The sequence below is a fragment of the Aspergillus homomorphus genome, assembly GCF_003184865.1.
Source record: "Aspergillus homomorphus CBS 101889 unplaced genomic scaffold BO97scaffold_22, whole genome shotgun sequence".
NCBI lineage: Eukaryota > Fungi > Ascomycota > Eurotiomycetes > Eurotiales > Aspergillaceae > Aspergillus > Aspergillus homomorphus.
In genome coordinates this window covers 288013-302195 of record NW_020291908.1, presented here as the reverse complement: position 1 = coordinate 302195, position 14183 = coordinate 288013, and the positions used below count along the sequence as shown (strand labels likewise).

At 48.6% G+C, this 14183-nt stretch overlaps 5 protein-coding genes and 2 non-coding genes across 7 annotated transcripts; 2 read left to right on the top strand and 5 right to left on the bottom strand.

Moving 5' to 3' along the window:
- Positions 1 to 553: 553 nt before the first annotated feature.
- Positions 554 to 625, bottom strand: BO97DRAFT_t169. The gene has a single exon. It is a non-coding gene; the product is annotated as a tRNA-Arg (tRNA).
- A 533-nt stretch (positions 626 to 1158) lies between these two features.
- On the top strand, positions 1159 to 1230 carry BO97DRAFT_t171. The gene has a single exon. It is a non-coding gene; the product is annotated as a tRNA-Arg (tRNA).
- A 748-nt stretch (positions 1231 to 1978) lies between these two features.
- BO97DRAFT_454023 (uncharacterized protein) lies at positions 1979 to 2843 on the bottom strand (the record flags this gene model as incomplete). Its single annotated transcript, XM_025699093.1, has 2 exons — positions 1979 to 2617; positions 2784 to 2843. 2 exons carry the CDS (start codon positions 2841 to 2843, stop codon positions 1979 to 1981), a joined length of 699 nt encoding a protein of 232 aa, XP_025550651.1.
- Positions 2844 to 4638: 1795 nt separating this feature from the next.
- On the bottom strand, positions 4639 to 5397 carry BO97DRAFT_454021 (uncharacterized protein; the record flags this gene model as incomplete). Its single annotated transcript, XM_025699092.1, has 1 exon — positions 4639 to 5397. A coding segment is annotated over one exon (759 nt), but the record flags the coding sequence as incomplete, so codon positions are not given.
- A 2281-nt stretch (positions 5398 to 7678) lies between these two features.
- Positions 7679 to 9116, top strand: BO97DRAFT_96799 (NmrA/HSCARG family protein). The gene is made up of 5 exons (XM_025701168.1): positions 7679 to 7750; positions 7818 to 8303; positions 8374 to 8563; positions 8640 to 8812; positions 8875 to 9116. Exons 1-5 carry the CDS (start codon positions 7706 to 7708, stop codon positions 8950 to 8952), a joined length of 972 nt encoding a protein of 323 aa, XP_025550649.1. The 5' UTR covers positions 7679 to 7705; the 3' UTR covers positions 8953 to 9116.
- A 616-nt stretch (positions 9117 to 9732) lies between these two features.
- BO97DRAFT_415079 (uncharacterized protein) lies at positions 9733 to 10701 on the bottom strand (the record flags this gene model as incomplete). The annotated part of the gene is made up of 5 exons (XM_025696374.1): positions 9733 to 10082; positions 10151 to 10415; positions 10484 to 10501; positions 10574 to 10614; positions 10680 to 10701. The coding sequence occupies 5 exons, from the start codon at positions 10699 to 10701 to the stop codon at positions 9733 to 9735; spliced, it is 696 nt and encodes a 231-aa protein (XP_025550648.1).
- Positions 10702 to 11582: 881 nt separating this feature from the next.
- BO97DRAFT_415078 (uncharacterized protein) lies at positions 11583 to 12992 on the bottom strand (the record flags this gene model as incomplete). Its single annotated transcript, XM_025696373.1, has 3 exons — positions 11583 to 12146; positions 12192 to 12377; positions 12711 to 12992. The coding sequence occupies 3 exons, from the start codon at positions 12990 to 12992 to the stop codon at positions 11583 to 11585; spliced, it is 1032 nt and encodes a 343-aa protein (XP_025550647.1).
- Between the last annotated feature and the right edge of the window lie 1191 nt (positions 12993 to 14183).

Genomic DNA, 14183 nt, shown 5'->3' with positions numbered 1-14183 from the left:
TCGAAGCTGCCACCGCATAGGTGGGGGACAGATGGTCACCCTATGCGATCCCAAAGGCATACCCCCGAATTTCATGTACAGCCAGAGCTTATACTGTAATTCTCTTAAGGCTTAGATGGCGAAGGACGACTAGATCCGATGGTCACCCACCCAACCACCAACCACCATCCATAAATTCTACTATCAGCATCACTCAGATCAACGGGTATAAATCTTTGAAGCCGGCCCACGGGGCTAGCTGTCGGGGTGTTGCTAGCACTGCCTCCAAGTTTATGTTTATCTACTTGGATAATCGTCCCGAACAATCGTCCGACACTTACATTCGTTCCCGTTCATGGGAAGCGAGTCCATGGGACTTTAAAAATCGATCCTAGGTGCCTTGTCTTTCTGTTCTCTCCCCCTCTTTTGTGACCAAAGACGAGGGTTTTTCTGAGTGGGCACATTCTGTGCATGATATCCGCCGTGACCAGGGAGTCAAGGTAAAAAAAATAAAAAGTGAACTTGTCCGTGGTAAATAATTGAAGCGAATCAAGTATCGCGGACGGTGATCAAACGATCCACATGGGACTCGAACCCACAACCTTCGGATTAGGAGTCCGACACTCTACCATTGAGCCAATGGACCATAATTAGACATTATTTCCAAGCATCATGCTTCTCATCGTGACCATATGGAAAGAACAACGTCAAAACAATAGCTTTCTTGGGATGAATCAGGTAAAGTGGACCCATTGATCTTAATTGGGTTTGTGACTGCCTGAGGCACGATTGTAAGGTCACCTGACCCTTACAGTGATCAAATCTCTCCGGCGAGTTGTTTGCGAAGCATTCAGTCTGCAAGTTGTTGTTGGCAAAGCACCACCCTTTCTGGGCCAGATACAGTGCAATGACTTACAATTTGCGAAAGAAAGAGAGTTTAAAAAAAAGACAAAAGAAAAAACTCTGTAGACGACATATTTTGCTTCAGGAGCTCAACTTACGAAGATGCTGTTCATACTAATACCGTAATCTAAGCTATGGTTTCTATATTTCGGCACTAAAGTGTATTTCTTGGTAAGTTGTACGTTAACTGGCCAAGGGGGGTAGGGCATGTTTGCATATTAGCTCAAATTAAGCTTAGCTTATGTAGTCATTAGAGTACTAAATTCGTAGCTTTCAGGCCTATTGGCTCAATGGTAGAGCGTCGGACTCCTAATCCGAAGGTTGTGGGTTCGATCCCCATGTAGGTCGATTCGTTTACCCCTCTCCTTTTGGGAGAGGGCCTTTTTACCCTTGATGTAATCACATCCAAATCGCCAGTCAGCTAGCGTAATCCAAGTTGCGAGCAAACTCCCAGGCAGAGTAGTTCCGCCAATACACACTAATCGAAACAGGGCCCAAGTATCTCAATGTCCGAGACGTAGTAGGAGATTGATCGACTTCCAAGTCCAGCAACGCACCAGGTTCTTTCGCAGGGTTAGCCCTACCAGCTTGCCCTAAGGCTTTCTGATAACACCTGCCTTATCAGAGAGGGGGGGGGAGGGTGGAGAGAACCACCACAAAATACACCCCGGATCCAGCACATATCTCTCAACAAAGCCCGGGGGTTCTGGCTGGAACTCGTTACCGGTCTCCCCAACACTTTTGACAGACACAGGCTATAAATATATAAATAAGCTTGCCCAAAGCTGGAGGCGGCTCAGGCCGACACGAATCCCCAAGCAGGAGTGTGGGGTCAGAGAGAGAGAGGGATTTACCTTTACCTCTCAGCTCCAGGCTTTATTCCCCGATCGCCCTTCTCGTCCCTTTTACCTCCCCCGGTGACTAGAGGATTGTCCAGCTGCAGCAAGGATCTTCCCCATACAATATGAGCCACACCAAACCTGTCGCACCCGAATAGGAAGGAGTCATCTTCAATGAAAGCGTTGCTCACGCGATCCCAGCCGGATTCCACACTACTCCGTACCCAGAAGCCAAAAAAAAAAAAGATAGATAGAACCTACCACCCCAAAAAAACCCAGTACTTCGCCCACACACCATCAGAATCAGCCTCCCTCCACCGCTGGACCCCATCAGCAACTCCATCCCGCCCGACCACCCAATCCCCAGCCCTCACCCGCTCTGCCCAGCTATCAAGCACACGGTGCACCGGCACATCGCGGAAGGGGATAAACCCATTGACCATCCACTGATACAGATCGTAGTTCTCGTCCGCCGGGTCCTCACCGCCCAAGAAGCTGTCGCCCATGCGCGTGCCGTCGCTGCGGCGGGCCCAGCCGTGCCGTCCAACCCCAAACGGCAGGCCGGCGGGGCGTCCAGGTGGGGCCTTGGGGTCTCCATCACTGCACTGGCCGAGGAGGCAGTTGAGGCATGTATCTGGCTTGGGTGCCGTGGTGATGGTCTCTCCCGGGGTGTGGTTGGCGTCGTCAGCGAGGAAGAGAAAGATGGGCTTGATGGGCCGGGCGTGGGGAAGTCGGCGTCGATGTAGCGGAATTGAATGGGAGGGCTGCTGGTGGTGCTGGTTGCGCGGCAGAAGGCGTTGATGAAGCTGTTGGGGACGAGGCGCGCTTCGGTGCGCACGTCGGGGTCGGACCAGGGGAGTGAGGAGGAGGTGGATATCCTCGTTGAGATACTGGTACTGTGGTTGTTGTCGCTACTGCTGCTGCTGTTGGGTAATCGAATCTCTATCTCGTGAAGAAGGCGCAGGAAGGCTTGCACCGCCTTGTCGGCATCGGCTACGGTATAGGTATGAATCCGCCAAGGGCCAATCGTGTTGAAAGATTGATTATGCAGCTGGTCGGTACCGATTCCCCTAGAGGCCACTGCCCGTTGATCTGCACCTCGACCTTGTTCTCCGTGATCATCTACAGGTAGTCCGCATAGATGTCCTCGAGCGGTCGGAAGCCACGGCCGTAGTTACAGATCAGATGCGTGTCCTCACGTTCCTCGGCAAAGACGGCTTTGCAGGTGGTTTGATCGGATCTAGACACCTATTAATTGCAAAAGGAAAAGAGGTAGTGGTCGTAGGGCTCCCCACATGATCCCCTATTCATCGCAATTGCACCAGTTCCAGCTCGTGGCCGGATGCAGAAGCACATAACAGTCCTTCCCGTCGAACATTGCGTTGAGGCCAGGATTGATCAAGAAATAGGGGTCATTCAACTTTTAAGATAATAGAAGAATTCCGGAGCATCAGGATGATAGTACACGCGTTGGAAGAACTTTACCAAACAGGGATGGTAACGGGCTGCGAGTTCAGGGGAGGGATGGAAATGCTCCCACCAGGTCGAGAGAGGATCATTCTCCATAGATCTTCCTGCTGCTTCCCAGGCGATCAGAAAATTGCGATTATGGAGTTCTGCACACAATTCATAGTTGAATTGTCCTAAGGGGACTTCCTCTCTTGGCACGTCAGACATAATAAGTTCCAGGTGGGCATGAATGGAGTTGTGACGGGGGGACAATTGAGGTTATATCATACCATTCAATGATTTCCCATTTGTGAGTCGCAATACAGTACAGTACCTTACCTTGAGACTCACTGCTCCTGAGATGACTTTTAGACTTTCGTGTATGTATATACAGCATGTACTGTACTGTACCGCCAAGTCTTCTATATACAAGCCCCTGAATAACAATTTCCAGCACCACAAAGTTCCTCTACTGCGACAAGAACTGGCTATGAAGCAGCAAGATTGCAATTGAATTCTAGTCAGGTCTTGCTACCTGCGAAGTTGAGCCCACACTCTCCGGCGATACTGGGTTCGCCGATTTCCGCCTCGCAGCTCCCTTAAATCAGTTCTCAACATAGAAGCTAGTTCTTAGGACAGCCTAGCCTGTTTATTAGAGGCTGCAACATACCGTATCGCCTGATATGATATGATAGTAGAAACCGCAGTCGGCAGTTGCGCCTGGTTGTGTAATCCCCGCGGGGTTCGTTTTGCCTCATCAGTAGTCCGATAATGGAACTATAGATTGAACATGGTGAACGCAGTAACACACCAGTAATATAACATAGTCAAGCAGTTATGGCATCGCGATTGACTACGGTGCTGTTGACGTTGCCTTCCCATGGGCTGCTGTGTGTTATTCATGAGCAGATGCCACATAAAATTTCACCTCACGTTTTGCACTCCCTCTGGCCAGTACTCAGAGATCCACATGAGCCCTGAATGCACGGATTCCAGCTCAGGGACTGTGGGAGCGTAACTTCGTTATCGGCTATTGAGTAGCGTGCAGTGAGATCCGCATTGTGTAATGCTTAGTGTCCATGATCTGATTCTCATTTCCCAGCCAGAGCAGCAGATTCGGTTCCATCTTTCTCAAGTGCACTTCAAAACGCCATGAAAACGCCACGTCCCATTACTGCCGTTACCAAGCAGTAAGACCAGGCAAATGGCTATCAAAACTTTCATGCCTCAGGAACTTTAGGTGTTAGAACCCAGGTGTCCAGGCATCAATACGTATATATTTACCCCTATGCCATTGGGAAAGGTCGATATCATGGGGACTAGGCAATAAGTAACATTTGGGATAAGTATAATTAGGATTTACAATACATTTTTGTGCTGTATTTGGTTTCAACTTGTGTTGATATTTGCTATGTTTCGACATTCTCTTCCACCTAATCCACGGGTTATGCCATTATTCTCCCGTGCTTCAATCAGAATCTGTAACCGCAACTTCGGACTTCTCGGTCTCTGGAGTTGGAGGAACGAAGGAGCGGAGTGGGGGAAAGGCGCTGGCTGGATCAGGGTAGACCCTATTTAGCTTCTCGACCTCACCTGCCCGATTTACCTCAATCTCCAGAAGTTCGTAGCCAATGAGGGACGGGCGAGCCGCGGCCATGGTGTACCATATGCGCCCCGCGTCAGAGATATCATATTCAGCCGTGTAGGAAAGGCTATTAGCGATTTTGGTCCCGATCACCATGTAAAGCTTACAATCGCCAGAAACCCCTCTCAGATAGTCCACAACCCCAGGATCCGCGAGGCAAGGTTGGACCTGCGCCTTGGTTGGGACTGTCTCGAAGTAGCGAGTTCGGATCTGGTCCGCATGGAAGTCTCTATAATCCCACAACTCCTTCTTGCCTCCGATACCAATCCAACGGCTCACATATTCAAGGAAAGATGGTAGACGACTAACAACTTTCACCCAATATACGTTGTGCTCAGGCTCACTCTCATCAACCTCTGGGCAGTTCTTCTCCAGGTTGTCGAGGCGATTCTTTGTCAGTATCGGGATAAGACGTGGTCCAAGTACAATGTTACCAAGGATGTCGTCTTTAAGCATCATCCACCCTTGAAGCTTCAGAATATATCTGCTAGGGCGGGGGAAAAGGATCAGCCATGATTGTTGAGCCTTCCCCAAGTCGATTGTACTGTAGAACACTCGGTTGTGTTTCTCTCGGTCGGCTGAGTATCAGGTGGCGGTTAGTTAAATGAGAGGGAAGATGAGTTCTGATGAGCCTGGGGTTTCTCAGAGGTCCGCTCACTGCTCTCGTTATCAGTTGGTAGCTTAGAGTTCCTCGATAGCCATGGATATCACCGTTTCCACGCCTCTTAGAAGTGGTTCCATCAAGCTCTTATATAGCTCTCTGATCTTGCGCAGTTTTGCTTTCCATTCCACCCATTCGTATCTGTTGGCTTTCAGGCTGGTGGTGAATCTCGTTTAATAAGTTGCTCGGAAGGATTTTGCCGCTTGAAACCTCAGCGCCTTGCGTTGGGCCGGACTATTTCGGCGATATCATATCTTGAGACAGGAAATAAAGAGCCCAAGAAGGGTACAGGAGTGAGAATCATCGTTTTCTCAATACATTTCCTTTATGGAAATAGAGAATCCTATCTCTTCGACATAACCGGAAGATACCTGGTGTCAATCGCACAAAGTTCATATTATGATCCGCCAGGCAGGCATAGACAACTTCCCCTTCCTGTAGACAAACGCAGGCTTATGCTCTGTCTGTGTGGTCCGACTATTAGAAGATTATCAAAATCGATAAGTTTTTTTGTTAATCCACTATTCACTGAGAGAGATGATTATACCTTCAGTCGATAATATCCTCTGTGGAAATTGCGAAATGCAACCCCGCCCATATCCGATCCACTTCCATCTTCCTATCTCTCAAACTGCTCACACAACTTATGATACTTAGCAAAAGTCTCAGAGTGGGTTCCACGCACTCTGTTGGCCGTCAAATCTGGGTCTTTCTGGGCTATCTCAGTGGGATCAGGAAGGCCGATGTCTGGCTGCTCTGTTTCCTTTCGATCAGTTTGGAATCCGAAGTGGTGCGCCAACGCAAGCCTTTGGCTGACTTCAGAATTCTATAGTATGTAGCTCCTTGAAAGTGCAACAATGGAAGCACTCAAACTTCAGCCAGGCTCCAATACAGGGGCTTCGCGACAAGCCAGATAAGGTCATTTCTCGAATAGAGATACCCTCATTTCTAAACCCACGGAAGCGAAAGGGGCGGGACACACTAGGCAGAATTTCTTCTTTGGTCCAAAGAACTGACATACGTTGCCTGCCACACGCCTCGCATAATTGCTGTGCTTGACAGTAGATGTGTAACACATTCCCAGTCTGAGCATATGCTCGGGGTTTGAAAATACTTCGTCGATAGAGGGAAAAGAAATTCATGATTCTGATGGTCATGGTAATTGAACGCAGAAAAGAGAGGTCAAGGATATCACTGTGAAGATGGAGCATAGCCTTTTTCTAAAGTAGATACTGATTCCGTTCTAACGAATCAAGGACTCGATGATATCAGAAGATTCGAACACTTTTTTGAAACGGGTTGTTTCCGCGACGCATCTACAAACCCCTTATTAATGCCTTACCCAAAGCAGAAGTGGCTCCAATGCGGTTATTACTATTTATGCTCTCTTGTGCAAATCGGTGTTCGTAATCTCAATTAGAGGCCTGTATTGATCGCACGTCTCCACATTCAGCACGATAAAATCAATTCAAGAGAATTTTGTATCGCAATTGCCGTCCCAGCGATGCTGTCCGCGTGATCCAGACTGAGGTGTCAGATGATGAGACTGCAATTCGTCCCGCAGGGTGAAGGGTACAGGTAACTTGTGCTCTCTGGAGATGCATCCGGACAGGTAGCTATGACAGTGGTATGGCCGTTTCGGAAATATGTAGCTACCAACCCTTTGCCGATTCCAATCTCAAGTCTTGGGTAAGTAAAGCAGAGCAGAATTCTGTCTGATCACTGACCTCAACTGGCTCTTGTGACTAGGATTGTAGTATGCATCTTGACAGTGAGTCACTACAAAGACTTTCCATAGAAATGTTGGTACCTTGCTTCGAGAATAGGCGGTGGCCGTTCTGATCTAGGGCAAAGAGGCGGCCGATATTGATATCCACCGGACCAGGAAGTGGATCGGCAACTCGGAGGTGTCGGAGGGCTTTTGATCCATAGTCACTGGTAGTGACAACAGTTCGATTACAAAGCAGTAGAGGGAGATTAGTTAACCGACTACAGACACGACCTTTTTTAGCTTGTGAAAAAGGTTCGTTGTATCTCTTTAACGGCTGTTGGAGAATAATCCTCTTCCGAAGCCATGCCGATTTATCTCCAGCTCCGATTAGTAAGCGGTATATTTTGGGTAGTGATATTGGTGATGGAGTATAAGTAGCTGCGTCGATCGCAAATGACATTTTCCTAGCACTTCTTCATCAATCCCTTACATTTCTCGATAGGAATTCAGTCATCATCATGTCTCCGCGCACGGTCGTTGTCATTGGCGCCACTGGCTCACAGGTTCTTTTCTCTCCCAACGAACTTAGTATATTTCACCTGACAGCTGACAATGATCCTATTACCTCAGGGTGGCTCCGTCGCTAGAGAGCTCCTCAAGAGCCCGCATCTCTATAGAGTCAGGGCTATAACGCGCGACCCTAGCAAGCCAGCAGCTCAGGAGCTCGCCGCCATTGGAGCAGAGCTTCGATGCGCTGATCTGAGCGAAGGTGCTGAGGCGCTTGCAGCAGTCTTCGCAGGCGCCAATGCTATTTTTGCATTGACGGACTTCTGGGCAACACAGTCCAGCGAGGCCGAAATTGCGCAAGGCCGTGCTATTGTGGATGCAGCGGCCCGAACGTCGACTCTTCAACATCTTGTTTGGAGTGCGCTCCCTGACCCTGAGAAACTCTCTGGCGGAGCGCTCTTGCACATCCACCACTGGAAGGGAAAGAGCATTGTCACGGACTACATCCATCAGCAATATCCAGCTCTGTGGGCCATGACCACCACGGTGCTCTTCCCCAACTATTTCGAAAATTGCTTGACTCACCCCGATCGGTATCTGTCCAAGCCTGTGCGTCGACATTGCTTCCCCAGTTGTTGGTGTACGTTGCCCGGTTGATGATCGCTTACAATCTAAGTAGGATGCGCAAGGCGTATATAACATGAGCTTCCCGCACAGCCCACACACCGTAATGCCTAATGTGTCGATTCGGGATACAGGAAAGCTTGTTCAGCTGGTTCTCGAATCCGGTACCACTTATTTCGCCAAGACCATCGCGTTCTATAATCAGGCTCTCGCGGAAGCAGACAAATTGGCTGCCATTGGTGAAAGTATACAACCCATTTCTACAACCTTCCTTTCTCCCATTCGCTGAAGTTGTCACGGTTACTTATAAATACACTCCAGAGTATAATCTTCGAACGAAGTATCACACATTAAACGCTGATGAGTTCCAACGACTTCTGGAGACTCGGGACGGCATGTCGCCAGAGATTGCTCTGGATTTCACCGAGCAGCTTCTGATGTTTGAGAAGTTCGGCAACGTGTACGACAGCCCCGAGTTTGTGCAGGCTAAAGAGGTAAGTGTCAGCTGGCTTGGATGAATGCAGCTGATGAGAAGCTAATCGCCCCGCTCACACAGATACCCGGTTTGAAGCTTCAGACCTGGGTCGAGTTTCTGGAAGAAAATAATCTTCTTGCTTACATGAAGAGGTCGTGATGAGGTCAGCAGTGTGTGCCAGCTGCTACAGCCATGCTTGGTGTATTGTAGTATGTAGTGGAATGCTGAAGTAAAGTGGGAACCGTCTGTTATCTCGTTTCTATTAGATAGGCCTTTGTTTCTGACAAATAACAATTCTACAGTGGGTGCTTTCACCGCCCAGAAAAACATTTGTCGCTCGTATAAAGAATCAGTATCTATACCGCACGACGACCTCAGGCAGCAAGTAGCAGATTAATGATACTTAGGTGGACCGCAGAAAGAAGACCAATATAGAGACTTGATTACACATGTAAGGGGAAGGGGGCCACAGAGGGTGAGGGTTTGCACTGGTTACAGCCTTGATTTCTGTTGTTCTACTTCCATATTAGATGAACGATATGTGTTGTTTTAAGGCATCAACGCTCGGTTTAAAAATGGTTCAGTAAGGACGAAGAATGTGCCATGGGCTTTTTTGTAAGCAAGACTACGAGGGCCAACGAATGCCGGGATTTGAGATGAGTACTTGGTTTCAATATATCTTGGTCGCTCAGAGATGTTTCAGAGTTGTCTCAGAAGACTAGGATGAATAGGAAGAAAGGACGTGAGTTTAGGAAACACGGTAGAGATCTAAGCTTACTCAGGTCGTAATTGTAGGATGGCTACACAAAGATACTCTGCGGTGTGACTTTCCGCGGCCAACGCAGCCTTACATAGCAAGATGAAGGGTACTTTATGCAGCTGAAATTGTATTGCATTCAACTACCTCCATAATTCCTCAGCCATATTGTGACAGAAGTTTCAGCCCATCAGTTGGCGACACCCGCCCTCTATTTTGATGCATTTGTCCGGGGATCCAGCCAAGGTCTCTTTCCATGCCTTGTCGGATACCTTGCCTTTGATCATTGCCCCATTTGAAACTTGGATATCAAGCCCAGTCTCCAATAGGGTTGCGGTATATGTACCATATCCATCTTTGAGAGACAATGGGCCAATGAACTCAACCGGCAGAGGATTCTTATCCAGTCCCATCTGCATAGTAGCGCTAGGGGGCAGGATGAAGTCAAACCACATACTCAAGGGGTGTGATTTGAGCCCATACTCCACGGTGGTTCCAACTTCATCGAAGTATTCACCCATCTGAAGCTTTCCTAGATTTACCCTCGTATGTTAGATATCCAACCCAACGTTCGAAAGTAACAAGAAAATTGACGCATACCTTTGTAAGAAGGCCCTAGCTCCTCAAGCTTGAATAGGGTCATTTGAGTTCCCTTCTCCCACATATTGGCCTGGGCTACCACGGCACCATCCTTGATATTGATGACAAAGGAACTGTCCCCGTAGCCTACCCCAGTGGCGAATTTGCCATGCACCCCGTCGTGGAGGTTGCCGGCAAAGGGGTGGAGGGATCTGTAAACCCCGAGGGCTTTCACTCCAATCTCGCCGGTAATGTTTCCATTCTGTCGGTCTACGGTGCCCTTGATCTACTTTGCGAGAGCCACATTAGCGATATTCCTCTGAGGTGACACAGGTTGAAATAGATGTCGCGTACGATGAGTGTCCCTAGCTTCTGTTTGGCGTTTTCAATATCTGTCAGTCTCTCCTATGCCCGTTATCCGAGGGCCAAGTCGGTTCAACATACCGCAAAATCGCCAAACTCCTTTTCGAAGTGGACTGATCCCCCTCCCACCCCTCAAGTCAGCCCATCGATCAAGAAGACAGCGTCAAATTCCGTTCAGGTCACGCACGAGGCTCATTTAGATTAGCCATTTTTTTCGAATCTGAGTCGGTGGGCTGGCTGAGATAAACTTTTAGCTTGTGGGTGAAATTAGGAGGAAAAGAGACAGTGCAGTGAACGAGAATGATTTCTTCAGTGGGCTGGACTCGAGTCCGATTTAAATACCTCGTTAAGCCAAAATTGTCGAGGATTAGCCAAACCATCCGTTTGCGGAAGTCTATCTCAAGTGACGGCATGCAATGCATTATGACGCATGGGGTTACAGTACATACGGGTGGCTGTAGCCAGGGTTAGCGCTGATTCAACCGACGCAAGCCACGTTACTTTGCAGCTGCAGCTCAGCATCATTCATGGTTATGTTTGCAGGAAACCTGGATTGCCTCAAACTGATTTGTGGTGCAGACTGCAGAATTCTTGATGCTATCCAGATATGGTCTACATCAGCCAAGGGCGCGAGATCAGGGATCTGCTTCTGATTCTGTTCGTGAGGGAAAAAGCAATTATAGTCATCTGACCCACCATCTATACGAGTCAGCATGAGGTTGCATCATCGTGCTTCTTTTCTTCTCTAAGGCCGTGTTTGTGTCGAAGGATTAGCAAAGCGTTCTGAGGAGTGATTCCACCAACCACAAATAGACCATACTAGCTTTTCCCAATCGTGGCACGAGGTGCTCTATCTGCCATTTCTCCCTGAATAAACGGGCCCGCAGACGCGGGAACAGGCAGATAACTGATAAGCTACCAATTGTTGAGGCAGCTTGTGCCTTGGGTATGATGTATTCTGGCATATATTGATGGAGGCGTGAGGGTGGGTGGTGGGTCTATGGGCAAGATGCGAAGTTATCTACACGCGACGTGAGAACAAAGCACATACTTAGCATGGGCGGATTTAATTATGTTTAGAAAACTTGCATTAAATTGAAACAATATGACCGAACTCCTGCATGGAGTGGATCGAGTAACAAGATGTATAGCTTCCCTGATCTGAGCTATCGCCATAATAAAAGGTCATGAAATCCTCCTCATATGAGTGCCATTCATGGCCCCGACCTTGAAACTTTTGGGCAATAGAGTGTCTTTCCTTTCTCATCTGCTCCGCCGTTTCAATTGCCTCTGCGCCCGTCATGAGCCCTCTACGTTGTCGATCCTCAGTGGACTTATTCAGTCCTGTATCTAGCCAGCCTGAGTCCTGAGGAGGAACATTCTGGGTTGAGCAGATTCGATAATGAGGATCCACCAGCCAGAGAGTCACGAACCGGAGGCGGCCAGGTCTGGACGGATCTTGTGGACGGCGGATCTTGGAGGGTGAAGGATTTGTCTCTAAACCGCATCGTGTTAGGCCAAGCGACAAACAGCCCCGGCTGTGAGATAGGAATGGATCCCAGAGTTTGCAGGGAACGTAGATCTGTCTTATCGACCGGCTCCGGATCAACACCAAAAACCCGATCCATGACGTCGAACTTCGCGACATTGAAGTCTATATTGTGTTAATATACGTCTCCTGCTCAAATTCCAACCGCACATCTCTGATGTTGTCCACGTCAAGGTAGCACATAGCTGTGGCAACAATGTGTTCATTGAGTATGCCAGCCACATTGAAGGTGGAAGCTCCGGAGTATTTAGGCTGTTCCGGGTTGAGTTCAATGCTCGAAATTCGGATAATGACCTGCAGACTCGGAAATTGATCTTGCAGGGACACGGAATAGTACTGATGGTCTGATTCAGGAGGAAGTGGGTCTGTGTTATGCTTGCTATTATTGAATTTTGGCAAGATGGCACGCCCGGTGTTCTTCCACTATCGCCCGCAGCCACGCTAACGCCAGAGGCTGATGGCTCCGATGATGAGAATAGGGGTGCCATGGATTGCTGAAGTTCGGCGGGAAGACTGGCATCGACTTGCGATTTGACGACTCGGGAATCTACATTCAAGACGACGACGTAACCATTCCGTTTGAAGTAAGCTGCTTGATCTCGCAATTCTTTCCGGCACCACTCCCAGCAGGCCCGATCCAGGTCAAACGTCGAATTGGCTTTCACGCACCATTCCTCGAGCGTTTTTTAGGTCCTCGCACTTGTTTTCCCAACCGGACTGCTCGGTGACCCAGGACATGAATTGGAGCATGCCTAGTTCCCATATAGTCAATTGTGGGGTCTGTCGCCAGTCGGCGATGCCATGCGCAAATCGAGCACCTCTGGGAAGCTCATGATACAGTGGTACATCGTTGAATCCCGGACCTTGCAGCGGGTTATCGCCGCTTCTGTCCATCTTTGGCGTCTTCTGCGAGTGATAACGAGATAAGTAGAAAAAGCACCAGATCCGCATAGTGGGCCGGGGAAGTAGGCGTGGGCGAAAAAAAAAGCAGCGGTAGAAGACGGTAAGATGCCATGGTGAGCCAATGATTGTGGGTTTTGCTAAGTAGGCAATGCCTGTGTAATCTGCATGCCAGGTTATTCAAGGGCAAAAGGGGAGGGACAGGCAGGTGTTTTAATGACTGGCGTCAGGTGACAAAAAAGATAACAATCGTGACAATACAGAGGTACGGTACTGACTGTGTTAGCGAAGTCTTGATTAGACTAGTCATCAGTTTAATTCTACCTAGATGGGCCTAAACATGGGTGGTTATATCCATACAGGGGTAGTTATAACATCTTCCTTTAATCAATCCATTAGCGTCAGGGTCCGGTTCAGCCCCATGCTTTAGCGGGCTGTAGCCTAGCCGTAGCTTATCCAGGGCTACCCTGCTGCGGGAAAAAATGCCAATTATGCCGTTCTGTCTTCGCCAGCCTGCATGCACGGCTACTGTCTTTCTACTGCCTGTGGAACAGTACCGGTTCCGATGACCCTCCCATTTGGCTGTGATTATGGCTATTTACAACTGCACCTGTACTAAAGCCAAATCAACTCTCATGACCATTGAAGTCGACGCTATGAGAGAAATGAATAGATATTGCATGGATACATTTATCTTAAGCAATCAGTTGAGCAACCGTGTAAAAAGACAACCTGGCAGTGTTCATATGTCAGAAGAAAATCAGCATTGAGCAACTGATTCACTCAATTATGTAGGATAACTGGAAGAGTACTGCAGGAAAAAAACTGACAAGTGATTTATAGTTCTACTCTGCGACTTGTATCGGAAACACTTCCAAGTCACGCGGATTCGTTACATCGATGGTATACCCAAGCGCTTGATTCGGTACTGTATTTGAGGTAACAGGGACAATCGGTTGTTACCGGATATGATCCGCGGACCCGCTAAGCTTAATCCAACCACGTAGTCTTGGCAGCGTAGCCAAACAGACAGTCCTAGTCACCATGTAAAACATCAGGCATAGCTAGCTGATGGCGAAGTCGCAAGGGGAGCTGGTATCGCAGTCGTCGTCATCATTGTCAAAAGAGTCATCGTCGTGTATCGGGCCCAAACAGGCCGGATCTGCACAGCGATTCCGCAGGTAAGAGTGCAAAGACCGTTGCCCTCATCCGGAGCCCACCCAGTAAAGCGAGTATTTCGCG

Excerpts from the sequence above, each read along its gene's own strand:
- BO97DRAFT_96799 (XM_025701168.1), top strand. The coding sequence starts at position 7,706 with ATGTCTCCGCGCACGGTCGTTGTCATTGGCGCCACTGGCTCACAG. Across the intron at positions 8,304-8,373 it reads ATCGGTATCTGTCCAAGCCT|GATGCGCAAGGCGTATATAA; the intron begins GTGCGTCGACAT and ends CAATCTAAGTAG. Across the intron at positions 8,813-8,874 it reads AGTTTGTGCAGGCTAAAGAG|ATACCCGGTTTGAAGCTTCA; the intron begins GTAAGTGTCAGC and ends CCGCTCACACAG.